This window comes from Salarias fasciatus, chromosome 13 (assembly GCF_902148845.1).
Source record: "Salarias fasciatus chromosome 13, fSalaFa1.1, whole genome shotgun sequence".
Taxonomy (NCBI): Eukaryota; Metazoa; Chordata; class Actinopteri; order Blenniiformes; family Blenniidae; genus Salarias; species Salarias fasciatus.
This window is the reverse complement of record NC_043757.1, coordinates 14604641-14620541: the sequence shown is the minus strand read 5'-3', so window position 1 is coordinate 14620541 and position 15901 is coordinate 14604641. Positions and strand designations below refer to the sequence as shown.

At 41.2% G+C, this 15901-nt stretch overlaps 1 protein-coding gene across 10 annotated transcripts in view; it reads right to left on the bottom strand.

The window, feature by feature from the left end:
- adgrb3 (adhesion G protein-coupled receptor B3) overlaps positions 1 to 15901 on the bottom strand; it is a 119908-nt gene that overhangs the window by 2467 nt on the left and 101540 nt on the right. For 7 of the 10 annotated variants that reach the window (XM_030106443.1, XM_030106438.1, XM_030106440.1 and 4 more), the window contains 10 exons: positions 10049 to 10199; positions 8261 to 8330; positions 7798 to 7864; positions 5953 to 6056; positions 5519 to 5617; positions 5029 to 5200; positions 4595 to 4690; positions 3217 to 3256; positions 911 to 1593; positions 734 to 769 (listed from right to left, as the gene is read on the bottom strand). In XM_030106443.1, the coding sequence (XP_029962303.1) occupies positions 734 to 769; positions 911 to 1593; positions 3217 to 3256; positions 4595 to 4690; positions 5029 to 5200; positions 5519 to 5617; positions 5953 to 6056; positions 7798 to 7864; positions 8261 to 8330; positions 10049 to 10199 (1518 nt within the window). The remainder of the gene's footprint in view (positions 1 to 733; positions 770 to 910; positions 1594 to 3216; positions 3257 to 4594; positions 4691 to 5028; positions 5201 to 5518; positions 5618 to 5952; positions 6057 to 7797; positions 7865 to 8260; positions 8331 to 10048; positions 10200 to 15901) is intronic. The other 3 variants (XM_030106445.1, XM_030106441.1, XM_030106442.1) reach the window with 1 other exon arrangement.

Here is a 15901-nt window from a genome sequence, read left to right as displayed (position 1 = left end):
TTTGAAACAAATCTACTTGTCTCTGCATATATACAAGAGGCTGCCAAAATAAAGGAAACACCGAGATAATTAAAGTTAGTGTTATAGGACACTTAAAGTTGAGGCATAATTCTTCAGTGATAGATTGCCTCATTTGGAGTTTTGTTAGTGTAAGGGAAATCCTGATGATCAAAGCTTGGCACGAGGCATCCACTTTAAGGGCGAGTGTCCATTTGAGCTCAGTTAAACCACAATGTACCCACAGCCAGAATATCTTCCGGAAGCCCAATGGTTCCTTTATTTTGACAGAGTTTGCAATATATATGCAGCAGAGCCTGATTTAACAATGCAAAGGAAATGCTAAAACCTGCCAAAGGGGGTTTGAAAATGTGCTTGCAAGCCAATATAATCACTATTGAAACCAGTGGTAAAATCAGATGTGAAATGTGCAAATGACTTTAAAAGCATACATTTTGAAAATCAACATATAGCTAATGGATGTAGGAGATGGAGGAGGACAAAATGTAGATGAGAACTGTTGCCCTGTTTGTCAGTTGACAGCCTTGCTTTTACCTTAACTACACAGCACGTCAATAAATCTTGTCGTGTCAAGGCTGTGTAACTCCAATAAGCTTAAGAGGCACAACAAGTACTAGTAAATCAAATGACAAACACAACTACAAAAAATGGCCTTTCTCTGCATAAATAAGCTTGATGCATGTGCGACAAAAAAAGAATCACTGTCTCTACGTACCTCAAAGTCCAGATCCGAATATCGTGACTTTCTTCTCTGTGAAAATAAAACATGAAGGAATGACATTATTAACCATTGGTTTCACAAGATTTGTCATATCTGTGAGACATATTTCAAAGACGTGTGATTAAGTGTTTATTGCAACTCTGTGTCCTTGGTATTTCATCCGATATGTACCTCTAGTGAGCTCATAGATATTGTAGACCCTGTCTCACTCCTCGAAAGCCCGGCGGATTCTTCCATCTCAGCCAGGAAGTTCTTAACCGCTGTGCGGGGTTCAAACGGCAACGTCTGCATCTGCTCTGGAGCGCTAGGGTACTGCTGCTGCTCCAGGTTCACATTCATGTGGTCCATGCCTGACGGGCTGATATTGAAGTCAGGGCTCATCTTGTAATGCATTAGCCTCTCGTGCGGCAGCGTATCCATAGTGATGTTCATCTTAGTGTCATCTTTCAGGAGGGTGGGGATGTTACCCGACCCTGACACCGCCGCGGCGGAGGCGCGGGGCATGACGATGTAGTCCGTCTCCATCATCTGCCCCTGCGCCGGGTGGCCCTCCATGTCGTGGCCGCCCATGTCTTGGTCACTCTGGCGCAAGGCGTCGTCGGTGCACAGGTAGACGGTGCGGCGCATGTCTGCGTTGCTGTCGGCCATGCACTGCTCCTTCAGCTCACCCACCCCCATCGGCATGTGTAGCGCCGAAGGCTGCTGGATAATCACTTTGGAGATGATGTTGCCAGGCAACGTGGAGTAGTTGAGGCCCTCAGGGGCCTTCTCATCCTCCTCGTCGTTGAGGGAAATGCGGGAGAGGGTGCCTGTTATGGTGGCGGCGCGACAAGAACCCATGTCTTTGTGGAGTGCTGCAGGGCAGGGTGATACAAGGATTAGCGGGAGTTTTTCACTCATGAAGGAAGTGTCACAGTCTATCTGACATTACACTGCACACGACCAAAAGGACAAGAGAATTCAAATATGTGGATTCAATATGAGGTTATTCCCACAGGGGTTTGTGGTGCAGAGGGAAAACTGTAACAACAGGATGAATAACTGTGAATATGTGAATGTGCAGTGAGTGTGACATTACGCTTAAATACAAGGAATACAAGGAAAGACAACAACAGACACTGTCTGTGTCTCTGGGGGATGATGCTACTGTAAATAAGCCAGTGAGGGTTCATTCCCTTCCAGAAATCCACAGTCATACAGTATGTAGCATCCTGCTGCTGATTTACAGATCTGTGATGACCTTGTAATCCACAAAATACATATTCTCCTAAGAAAAATTAAAAAAAAAAAAAACTTATCTCCTCAGAAGTACATTCTGGATATATATATGTGTATAAAAAACAATCCTTTCTGCTCCACTGAGCATTTTAATCCTTGTCTCATGAATCACCAGGAATTATGTGGTCTGTTCACAACAGGCCTGCAAGGACGTTACAAGAACAGCAAACAAGATGGAATGCTCTCCTTTCTGTTTGAGGCTAATTTAATGCACTGCGTGGACACGGGGAAAACAGTCTGAGTTTGGTTCTCTGAGCAAAGTTTGCACTTAGACTCTGCGGGGTGACACTGCAGAATATTACTTCTGTTGCTTCTTGCAAACAACCAACTTAAACTCTGAAAGCCTGCAGAGTGATTTGTGGAGTTCGCTTCTATTTTTCAGCACGGGTTTCTCAATCTGGTCATGATTTATAAATGACACCTGTCTGCGCTGCCTTTTTGTATTGGCAGTGTCCACTTTAGCTTTACAAGACAGCGCAGCACGGAGTTATGTGGGTCAGAGGAGCCACAGAGTCCTTTTCTGTGTCCTAACAGCCTGTGTTTCTAAGAGCTCCGAATAATGGTCAGCTTAGTGATTCCCAGGAGATCTGTTAAGGATGTGCTCTTCATTGGTTTGGAAAAGATTGAAGCGAGACAAAAGCTCCAGGCTTGTGTGTGTTGCCACTACGACTTAAAAGCATGTTAACTAGCACAAGTCCTTTGAAACATGCAGTCATACAGATCCTTACAACAAATACTGTGGCTCATATACCCAAGAGCTACACGCAGAAATTAGAAAGAAAATGTCTTTTTTTTTTCACTCTGGTGTAAGTGGAGGAAGAAATCCTCTCAAAATTAGACACACAGCACCTACGCACCTTCTCTGTGACAGCATCGACATCTTAATGAAAAACATAATTACAAAGCACACCCGCCAGAAGATGAGAAAAACTGCTGCTATTTTATGTTTATTGCAGTTATTCATTGTGGTAAAGCTGAAAAGTAAAGTGAATCTCCAATGGCTTCCTTTTTATTGTTTTGCTCTCAGATTAAAGTCAGTCTTTTGGTAACTGTGAGCAAAAAAAAAAAAAAAAAAAACCTCCAGTGGGGATTGTTGGTTGTTATATAACCTGTGCTATTTTTTACTGTCTATCCTCTTTTGGGTTTTCCACATGCAAGACAACAGGAATCTTGTTAATAAGAGACCATCTGTTCTTTACCTGATCGGCAGGCGATGTCCACGTCCTTCTCAAAGTCCGTCTGTGGATGGGAAACAATTCAGAATAACTCATGACTATCATATTGAAAACAGAAAAAAAAAATATTTATCTGTAATTGCCAGCTGAAAAATTGTCAACTTCTTAAAGTCATGGAAGTCTGTGGTTAAAATACAATTTTATGCACAATCATAAGTATGCCGGCAGTTTCAGAAAATGGGTCTAATTTACTAAAAACTTGTGTAAAGTCCAGGCTCATACAAAATTGATTGCAATTCTATTTTGTTTGCATTTTGCAGGTGAAAAACTTAGAATGACACAGTGAGAATAGATGTATTCAAATCATGTGATTAACATGAGAAAGATCTCATTGACACTTGAATCAAAAAAATGATAGTACCATGGAGAAGGACATGTTGGTTGATAAAGTTATCAAGCATACTGGAGCATTACGGCAATTAAACCATAATTTTGTGACAAAAAATATACTAAAACCTCAATTATGGTAAATGTCACAGAGTCAACTCAGGTGTTTTACCAGAGATATCTAAATCACCAACAGCTGGCTCAGACGAAAAAAAAAAAAATCTTTTGGTAAAATAATGATTTTATTATCCTTTAGTTCATGGACATGTTGGAAAAACAAATTCTTATCATTTCAAAATGGACGAGAAAAATGATAAGATATAATGTGTGCTGTGTCCCAATAAAATAGACACACACACACACACACACACACACAAGGGGAAATAATGCAGCAGCAACAGCTGGGAAGCAGCTTGGACCGGCTGGTAATGACTGTATTGAACCAGGGGGCCCTGACACCATTCTGCTATCATGAAAACTATTTCACTCTGAGGGGTATTAGAATACTAATGGCAGATCATCGCTATGGTGTGCCAGTGGCGTCGTCATGCGAGATGAAGAGACGGTGTCCCGTTTGAAAGGTCAGGAAGAGAACAGTCCTCCATTAACCAGTGAGAGGAAATGAGAGGGATGTATGGCATACATCGATGACAAATTCAGTCAAACGGATATAAAGGACTGGGCTTTGAGGCTAAGAAAACTGAAAGAGAACTGACGCCATTTATCAGAGGGCCAAGTGTCTGACCTACAAATAATTGCAACGTTACAAAAGCATTTTGTGGGGAATTAAAAACCTCTGGGAAACAATCTCCTCATCATTTATAGGGGAGAAATACACATACATAATTTAAAAGCAAAAAAAAAAAAAAAATGCACAAAGCATACAGGCCAAATTAAGGTTAGTCAAGAAGAAGGAGGTGAGCGTGTGCATTATAAATAACCAGGGAACACTGGGTCTTCTTGGATTATAGAGGCTCAAATGGTTGCAGATAACAGGGGGTAACTGCGCGCCTACCATTATCTGAGCGTGCCCATTAGGGAAGGTTCCTGTTGCATCACCGCTGATTGGATCTTGGCAGTTTCTGAGTCGACATCTGAAAGCATCTTGGACCTGAGGCAAAGCAAGGAAACTTTATTTGTATAGCAAATGTCAGCACCATCCAAATCCAGAGAAAGATAAAAAGCAAGAGTAAGAAAGCCAGAAGCCACACTGGAGCACAAGAATCATTTTCTACCATGTGCATGAATGTACTTTTAGCTATTATCGCCTTTGCTTTTAGCTCCTGGTTTTAAATGCAGTGTTTTATTTTGCATCACACAATCTGAATTAAAAATTTGAAGGCAAGTCAGGTAATAATGAACTATGAAGCTAAGTATCAAACCACCGGCTGGGACATTTGTTTATTATAAACGGTCGTATGGTTTTCAGAGGCGGAACTGATGCTCTACCTCTCTCCGTAGGATGCAGTGCACCATCACAATGACAAAACCCTGCAGCGAGTCAAAGACAGCAAAGAGGATTTGAAAGAGGATGGATCGCTTGTCCGTCATGGCGAGCACTGCGGACATCCAGGTCAAAGCCAGCAGAGGTAGGACGACACAGGAACTCCACAGGGACGCCCTAAGGGAAGAGAAGAAAGATGGTATTGAGGACAGAAAAAAAAAAAACAAGAAATATGATGGAAGTTACATGATTAGGCTGCACAGGAACATCAGTATATAACTCTGGGAATGGATACTGACAGACAACCTTTATATAATGTTTTAATCATCTTTGAGAGAAAAAAATACTCCTATCTACAGGTTTACTGTCCAGAGAGAGCAACAGAGCTTGAGTGTACATAAGAGTTGTTTAAAGCTGTATAGGTGGAAATGCCGTACATTCAGAGACTCCCTGTAGCATCGTGTTATTGATTCACTGACACTGACAGGCACTTACATTGCATTGCTAGCTGTAGTTGCTGATAAAGCAGTTGTTGATACAACACCACATTTGGCACACTTGAGAGTTAATCCTGTATGCGGCTCACTCATCTGTCTGTGGGACATAAGAGACAACATCATGACAAACAATGCGAACAGCCACTCACCGCACTTTGAATTCTCCCAGTCATATTAGCAACAGCAGAAGCAGCCAATGTGTGGGCGTTTTAATGATTTTCATCTTGGACTGATTCTGCCACAGAAATATGAAGCCACGTCGCTCCCGAGAGAGATCTGACCTCTTTATGTTTATGCTTCTAATTTCTTAGCAACGGCAAAGCAAAGGGAGGAATACATCTGCAGATGTACAGTGCAAATCAAATATTGTGTATATTTTTGCAATGATGTTTGAATGTGAAAGTAAAGAAGAAGAAAAAAACAGGTACTAACAAGGACGTGCTGTCATACCCTGCTCGATGCTTCAGCTTCTTGTCCAGGATACCATCTCTGGACACTAACTTATTAAACACCAGGATGCCGATCACCATATTGACCTAACAATAGAAAAGAACAAAAAGAAAATATTTCAGTAAATCAACACCAGCAGTATTATTTTGAAACTAAATATAGTCTTCAATCCCCCGTGACCCGATGACTTTCAATGGCTTCCTGATGATTGATGCCATTATCCTACAGCTTCCCTTCTTGTGCCTCAGGTTTTCCGCTTTGACCTCTCCTTTCTGTTGCGTATGCTCCTCGTTGACATGTCAGCCAGTGTGTGAGGCAAAGCCGCTACAGCAGCCTTAAGAAACGATCTGTCTGATGAGAAGCCCTTGTCATCTCAAAGGCATCGTTTTCTCCTATTTTTAGCAGATAACTGAGGAAGCATTACAGTAGCGAGCTGGAAAACCCTTTAAAATTTAAAATCTATCTAAATCCCCATTACTCAGATAAAGAGCTCATTAAGTATTTATGCAAACACATTTGGGTAAGTTTTTATTCAGCAAGATGTTGCTACGAGACATCAGATTATGATGTTATGGTATCAATACAGTGATAAGAGCAGCACATGCTTCCAGCAGAGGGTTGTTTTTGCCCTATTTCCAGAGATTGGTTTGTGCTCCACTGAGATTTGCTGAAAATTAAACTTCAAGTCTCTGTGTCGATGATGCTAAAACTGAAACATCCAGTCATTAAAAAAAGTAAAATAAGAAAACCTAAAAATCCTGAAATCACTTATTTCAAATCCCGCCACAGAACGAAAGTTTGACAATGAAAAATATTATAAAATCCAGAGTGCTCTGTCCCTCTGACACAGACTTAGTGATTTGCATAATCACATGCTTTGTGTAATTTCCTCTGTACAACTATGTAAATACAAGATGATTAAAATAACCCAGTATATTAGATTTTGGACAAATCTAATGCATAAATATTTAATAACCTCACAGCTACATGGAGGACCATTATGGTGAATGAAAGGGAATTATTTGAACACATTGCCTGATGGGACACTGTCGCTCATTACTTTGACTTTGAAAACCAAACCGTGGTCCTTCCGTGAGACATTTCAGCAGAATAATTTCATATTTTCTGCACAGTTCAGTTTCACAACCAATATCAAACCACGGCTAAAACTGAATTATTGTTCAAGTCTTGTTCTTTTTAAAAAAGGGGTGTCAAACACTTGGCCTGAGGGCCAAAACCGGCCCACAAGAGGGTTCAGTCTGGCATCCTGATGACCTTTAGAAATGTAAGAACAGATAAGATATTAACTGCCACGAGACTGAGACCCAGAAGTGATGCACTGCAGAGAAACAGCTGTAAAACCTGGCAACCCTATTGCCAGAAAAATAACAGCATCAAAGCGACACCATGAGCGTGAGTTTGTGAAAGCGTGCGCACGGAAATCAAGAGGGAGCTTCAAAATGATTATAGCTCAAACTTTCATATCTGTCAACATTTATAGGTTATTATTTTCTCATTTACTATTCCAGTCTGAGATGAAATTGGGTTGTAAAGTATATGTCCACTGAACTAGAATAAATTTGATAACCCTGCTTTAAACACATTGATGCCTCCTAAAAAAACAAGTTATTTAAAATGGATAATATTGTTTAGTGCAGACTGTAAGGAAAGTTTAGAAATTACTGAATAAACATCTGCTGTTTTCTGTGTCTCACGTAGTTTTAGTGTTTTTTAGTTTTTTTTTTTTTTAATTTATTGTAAAGTTATATTTCTCCGACACTCTTGGCATATCGAGGGAAAGTGTGTGTGCTGGCAACTGAGACGTACCAAAACAACAGCAGCTGCAGGTCCAACAAAGGCATACAGGAGCCCACCCTCCAAAGAAAGCCAGCAGCTGTGAGAAAAGCAAAAAAAAAAGGAAAAAACTGTTAACTCCCACTAAGGCATTAACATCCAAGTTAATGGTGCACACCGGCATACAGTTGTATTTTCCACAATCATCGGGGGGGAAGTGCCATATGCTGTAACGCCATATCCAAACTTTCAGAGGGTAATAAAATGCTAAAGAGATTTTGAGCAGTGTTTATGCATTTGGTATCCAGCAGGGATAGTACTCACATGAAATTGGGGCCTTGCTGTGCTATTTTAAAATCTGATTGGGTTCATGGGACTTTGTTTATGGCACTATTTAGGATAAGTAAGCCAATGCAGGGCACTGAATCATTACTTTTAAGTGTGACTATGAATCGACTGCATGCGTGCTGAATGGCTAATAGAAAATAAAACTTACTATGAGGGTGTCCCGTAGCCTTTTGTTTTGGTGAATCCCATTGAAACAGCAACAACTAAAGCCGGTAATCCTTTGAAAGAGAAAACAATCGATAGTTATTCCAGCAGTTCTACTTTTCCTTCTTGGGCAGAGCTGAGAAACTAAACCCACTTCAGTCAGCCGCTGTGCGTTCCACTCATTACACAAAGTGCAACTAAATTGATTCCACTGAAAGCCACGGTATGAGAGAATGTGCACATCTTAGAGTGTATGATCAACTCTATGCATTTCAATTTCTATAATCAACGTATTATACAGTATTCCATTAGGTAGCAGAGGAGAACCTAATGCACCACAGCCTTGACAAAATGGCTGCAGTGCATCCAGTTCGCAAAGCCATGTGGTGAAATGTCATCGCTGTACTGTAAGAAATTCCTCCACCCTCCCCTCCGCACCGTTCATATGAAGGGTTTTTGCTGTATGGCTCCTCATTATAGATCGGTGTAATTGATTCCGTCCTTACTACTGTGTGCTTGGAATATTAACATTTTGTCCTCTTAGAGCAGCGCAGCCAGGTGCTATTGATGTAATCAGTTTCCTGGAGGCACGAGGCGAAGACCCTGTGGCCATCCAGAGCCTCTCTGCAGTGCTGAAGAGGTAAAGAGTGCCGAGTGTACACAAGCATGTCATAAATCACAGTGCGGGCAACAGCCTGGTGGAGACGCTGCACATCAAAAAGGCAGAATTCAGACACAACAGCTTCCGATTTCTCACGCTGATTCAGGAATCTATTATGAAAATGCTTTGCCTTCATGCAATCTGTAGGGGATTAGGAATTTTGACTTTTAAGTCTTTATATGTAAATACAGATTTTGTCTTTTGCACTGTGCTGTTTTTATTGTAAATTGTAATACAACAAGTCACTGTTTTATTTATTGTCTGATCATCTATTATGGTGTGTTTTGAGAAATCTCTATCAGTGTACAACAGCCTTTTGTCCATTTTTTTTTTCTTTTTTGCAGCAAGCACTGGCACTGCAATGACTAAGAGAGCCTTGTTTGTTGCTAGGTAACAGGAAGAATGAGTGTGGGCTCTTTCATAATCAAATTGATTTTTTAAAAAAGGAGAGATTTCTACCAGTCTGTAAGGAGAACCTGTTTGGACAGGGATTCACACTGACATTTATCAAATGAAGCACAAATCCTTTGATACAGATACTTTACTCGCCTGTGTTTATTGACAGACATGTGTATGCAACATTATTTGGAAGAGCTATAGTTCTTGACATAATCAATACAGAATACTGCCACAATACATACAATAAATACACTACATGCGTAGTGTGGTCCAACCTGCATGTCATTTGTGAAACGTGACCTTTTCACAGCCTAATGTTTGAAAGGTTTGAGTATAAAACTGCCAGTTCTCCAAACACACCGATCCCCTGAACCCTTTACCTTGGAGTTTTAGACAAAATGTATGCTGTTGCAGTGAAAATGTTCTGCATCACATCCTCTTTACCATCCATAAGGTCAGTATAACCTGCTGCAGGAGAGCCGCACTAGTCTGCTCAAGGCCAGTCCATTTACCCAGCCTACAGAGAGCTTGACTGAAGCACAAAAGCATCACAACAAAGCCTGACAGGATGAGGATCCAGCTGCCCCACAGAGAGGATGAGAGCCGCTATTGGAGAAGGGATCCAGTTACTTGGAAAGACACTGTGCACCAGGCACACTGTGAGAAAATGGCAGCGTGCAAGGTATGATGGGAGATAATAGAGAGGTTTAGGGAAACATGCTGCTTACTCACCCCAACCCAGACACAGAAAGCGCTTGCGGATGAGCCTTGTCCGAACCTTTCCTGTCACGGCCATGTAGGACTGCCAGGCCTCAGTGAGGACCCAGCAGAACGATGCCAGGAAGAAGAAGTGCAGAAAAGCCGTCGTCATGATGCAGACACCCTGTTGGGACAAGTGAAAAGGGTCAGGGAGAGATGTAGTCATCAGCTGTGGGCTGGAAGGGAGCTGCTCTTTTACAGAAATGCAGCTTGATTAAAAACAAAGGTTCCAAAAAGCGAGGATACAAATCAAAGTGTAGCTCTCACATAATAGTGCTGCATCACTGTAACAAATGCAGACCCCATCAAATTCTACTCTAAGTACAGAGTCCTGCTTCCAACATGCTCCCTGTGGATATGCATCAATTGCATTGATATTTCTTTATTTCCTTGAACTATTCTTGCAGGACCAGCAGCATATGCCTGTCTAGACCGTCCTCTGAAGTCCCGCCCTGTGCAGTGAATGAAACAAAGCATCAGTCTGAACTGCAGCAATAGAGGTGGCAATAGTAGTTAAGATCAGAGCCCGGCGAGCTGACACAGAGTGGCGTAGCATTCCTCTGCACTAAACCTCATTAGTATGCTGGGGATCCCACCTGGAGGCATGTGAGCCAAGGTCAACTGTTTAACGCAGACAGAAAGAGGGAAAATCCACAGTATTGCTTAAATGATATAGAATGTACATGTCAGGGGAAGCAGATTGCATCCAGGCTTCACAACATAGTGGCACACATCAGCTTCATTAGCCTGTCCATTCTATTTCCTGAGGGATACGTCTCCAAATGGGATTGTTTAGAGGAGGATTAGGAATAGAGAAATGGCCTTAAGACTCTTGTCATTGCACAGAGATATTGTTGAGAGAGAAGAGAGGTTTAAGGTTTTTTTTTTTTTCTTTTTAGATTGTTTGCAGTGTGAAGCTGTGGTAATCTGAGTAATACCGTACAAAGAGGAAAAGATTGAAGTGCATCATCTCTTCCTAGGGCGTCCACACCATACTGTGAGCTCTCCCAACCACTTTACATTCCCACTGAGAGAGTCACTCTCTATCCACCCATCCCCTGCAGTGTTCATGGGGCTCACACAAGACAATAATCCTGCATTACTTCATTCCTGGGAAGTGGGAGGTGCTGTTTGTCAGTGAGAGATATTAATTACATAAACGTAGACTGAAATAGAAAATGTTTGTTCAGAATGGGAAGAATGCTTTGAACTGTAAGTATGCATTTTAAATCTATGGTGACAGCCAGGAGGAAAAAAAAGGGACTTTGCCCATGATGCATGCATGGGTTTTATTCCTTTTGTAACTTAAAAACATGCACTGGAAGTTAGCTGATGAAACTTTTTTTCCTGTAAGTATGAAAGTCAGTGTGGTGACTGTCTCTGCCCTGTAATGGATGAGTCACATGTCCAGGGTGTGTGCAGTCTTCACCCATAGTCAGCTGTGATCAGTTTCCGCACCTCATAACCTTTAGTTGGATTAATTTTATGTCTGCAGTGTCGGATTTCGATTACTCTTGGTGGAGTCCTTTAATCATTTCCATTTCAGGGAGAAAAAAAAAAATTCTACTGCTGAGGGGACAATGATGGATGTGCTATTACTAAACTATAGTATTTGTCAGTTTTGGAAGGTTCCCACCTTTGAATCATCAGCATGGTGCTCAGTTACACAATAAATACATTATATGGTTTTAAAATGCTGGAGCAATTCAGCATTCTATTCATGGAATTTGCATAAAAATGAGAGAAAACAATTAGGATGAATCCATGATGATAGACATTTTTCATATAACTATGCCTCGGTTTTTAGAGCTGGTTGTCATCCAGTCACAAAGCTGGCAGTTCAATCCCACATTTCACACTGCCTGTGTTCCAAAGGGTTTATGTATGTTCACATATTGTGACAATAAAGTCATCTTGGAAATTTTGTTTTCATGAAGATGCAATTGACCTTAATTTAAAGCAACTTACTTTGACTTTAATCACTTCTGAGCTGCTAATTCTGCCCATCTCAAAGCCACACAAATAAATCAAAACAACATGACGCTCCCATGACACTTCACCACCTGCTCATGTGGTAATTACAGGTGCATGCAGATGCCTTTTGCAGAAATCACAGATATTGTGGGCTGTGAATCTTCATTTAATAAGCTGTGATTGAGAAATAGCATGTCTGTGCTATATCATAACCTACTGACATTCACTTCAGAAATATGCATGCCTTTTCAATATGGTTTTATGAATTCACTGACCTGTATAGTGGAGTGCTGGGGTTCTTTTTGTGACTATTTCCAAGCATTTACATGAACAGCCAGTGAGAAATATCTCATATTGGAAGTGAAAGCAGTCCACATGCTGATTTTAACTGAAGAAGACAGATGGGGGATGGGTAAACCTTGTGGGTCTAGTATAAGCAGAAGCTATGCTGCCTGTAGGCTTCCACCCAAAGCTAATTCGGGTGTTGCTGTTGCTCATGTGCTGTCCAAGGTGCTGAAAATAGATTCTGCCTTATTTCCTGGAAACAGGTCATATGCAGCCGTTATGTTTCACGGTTCACTTGGATGCCTATACCATCCAGCGTCATTAGACCTGTGCAACAAAGGGAATGCACGCGAAGAGCGAGAAAGATGCGCTATGACAGTATCACGATAGCACCGATTGGACACAGGCGGTCACACAAAAACGAGGTTGAAAACCTAGAGTTCACGTTGCCCTTTAGAAAGGCAAATGCCGAGAGATGTTGAGCACACTGTGTCAGTATCCATGGAAACAGAGGAACTGAGGAAGGGACCACATTAAAACATTGGAGAGCTGATAGACACTGAGGTACGGGTAGGTGGTGATGTGATGCACTTCAAGCCAGTTCGGGAATGGCAGTTTAATATTACAGCAGAAAAACCGAAAGAATTCTCTAAAGTGGCGGCCTGATAAAACATTGATTAATAGGTCTGAGTTTAATGCTGTTTCATTATTTTACATAACAACTGAAAGCTGGATTACTATGAGCTAAGAAAGAGCAGTGGCATATCCCTCGAGTGAGATATCGATTTCTGTTATATTCATAGTGAGTTCAATAACACAATCATAATGTTCATCCCCTCAGACTTTCAGACAGGATTACTTACAAGCCATTATGTTATTTATGTTCTTCAGAATCGATTCATTGGTTAAGAAGAGTGAAGCAGGCTTCAAGTCCCAGTAACAATGGATCTTTGTCACTAACACTCCACCACTTAATGAGCACTGAGATTTACCTAACTGTGGAGAGCACATTTATGGCAATAATTAAAGTATTGTCCTGTGGAGGGTCACCGCATTATCTTAAATATACTAGAATGTTCTGAAAGAGTCCATATAGTCTGTTCTTTCTTTGCAACTGGCTCCCATTAATTTTCGGGGGAATAGGCAGGTTTATGTTTTCAATTGAGAGGCATTCTTCTTGTTTATGTGCTCCAGTGTTTCAGCTAATGGGTGTTTGGTTAGAGGAACATTCAATTCATTCATCCTCTGTACCACTTTATGCAACTTTGTGTGACGAGGTGTTGGAGCCAGCTGTGTAAGACGGCAGGATGCACCCAGAACGGGCCTAGCACTGGGCAAGCACAGAAAAACAGACACATTCACACTTCAGGCAAACGTCAATTAACAATTTAGCCTCTGATGCAAGCTTTTGGACTTTTGGAGAGAACAGGAGTACAGGAAATCCATGAATGCACAGGTCGAACATGCAAGCTTCACACAGAAAGACCCCCACGTCTATCGTGGTGACCATTAAATCTCTATAAAACATAGTGGCTCTGGTGGTAAAAAAAAAAAATAAAAAATGCAGTGACTTTGCCTAAACAGTCAGCTTTTGGTTATTTCATATCCCGCATGTAAACCTAAAGTGACCTCAGCCCTGTCGCAAAGTACACTTCTGCCAAAATTTTATGGATGCTCACAAATATTTGCCCAACCATAACAAAAGAATGTCTGCAGTTAAAAAGCTGCTGCTGCAGGTATGAAAATCAGCTGCGGGGTTTTTTTTCTATTTCTTTTCTACTTCTGCAATCATTCCTGGAAATATATATATAAGAATAGGCTAAATCAAAAGGCCAGCGCATTACTTCAACTTTGTGTACTATAAATATGTTGCTGCTTATTGCATATTGCTGCATGTGTGCCCTTCATCATGCCTGATTTGAATCCAATGTCTCTGAACACACATGAAATGTTTCACTGGAAGAAAACAATGCGTCATTCTTCATATCTCATTATTTGAACGCCGTTCTGCACTAAATTCAAACGGGAGCTCAGTTCTTGGGAATGATGACAGGACAGATTAAAAGGAAATTATATCAGTCTTTTACTATTCATTATAACATGAGGGACACGTTGTACCAGAAACGTCTGTGCAGCCAGACAAATGCAGTGAACCTCGGTTTGAGTCCAGTTGGTGTGGAATTTGTATAATCTTCCTATGCATGCATGGGTTTTCTCTGGTGTTCTTCCAAAGTCCAAAACCATAAGTTGAGGTTAACTGGTCACTGTAAATTGCCAATAAATGTGAATGTGATTGTGTGTGCCTGTGTCTGTCCTCTAATAGACTGACCACCTGTTCAGCCTGCATCCTGCCTTCATTATTAGTCCTCGGCTTCTGTGCCCTGCAGCCCTGAGTTGGATAGAGCTATGTACGTAGAAGATGGATGGATGGCATTCGGGTTTATCTATTCTTACACTTGAAAGTCTTCATTTTCAACCCATTCCTTTTGAGTTGCTGTCTGATTTTAAATGTAACAAACACGTGCTTTTGTTTCCTTTTAAAAAGAAATAAACTGATTCCAACATTTTTCCCACAAAAATAGCATTACTGCTGCTAAATTCATTTGACAAGTTTTTTTTTCCGTTCTTCCAAACTACATCTGCTCAGTTTTAATATGGTAGTACAATACAACGGTAGATTAATGCATGTGAAGCGTGAATCGTTTGTCTTATTCCTGTGGACTCCGGATATTTTAACCCCCAAACGTGTTGCCTTCTCATTAGACTCTGAAGGTTGTACAGCGACATCCGCCTCTGTCTCCAAGACTCTCTAATTCCGTCTGCCTTGGCAATCCCAACAGCATGTGGCTCTCTGTTTGCCGCCTCTCTATGAACCGGGAGGAACAGCGACAGAGGACAAAGGAAAAGCACATGCAGGCAAAGGTGACTCACTGACTTCCTGCTCCCAGAGGACACCTCCACAGCAAAGAGATGATTTCTATTAGATGATGAGCAACTCTGAATCCACAAACAGTGGAGCCAATTATATGCACTTCTTACAGGAGATGGAGGAAAAACAAGTGAAGCAGTGTCAGGCAGCATGGCAATTAAACCCACACAGGGACTGTGCTTTCTCTTCTTTCTGGCCTGCCACTCCAGCGCTGGGCTCTACAGTGTGTCTGATCAAAGAGTTGGAGTTATTGCTCAAATATTGTGACAACAGGACGTTCGATACAAGACCAACTGATGCATCAATACATACTTTGACCTACGGGCTTTTATCAGCAGCACCACCGAGTCGTCAGACATGTATGCGACGTCTGCTGAGGAGAATACGGAGCGAGTTTGGTTTCCAATTAATCTGGATAGTTGAGGTCACATGGGAAAGCAGTCCAACAGGAACATAAGTTGGTTTGGATATCAGAAAAATGTATCATTTAATTGAATCCTTGTTTTCAGTTATACTATAACATACATGATTCTGTGCATTTTTAGCTTTTGCATGTGTTCACTTCAGCAACAATAACATGTAGAGTTAAAAATAACTATCTTCTATCTCATTCTTATGCAATTTATGGCTGTGGGGTG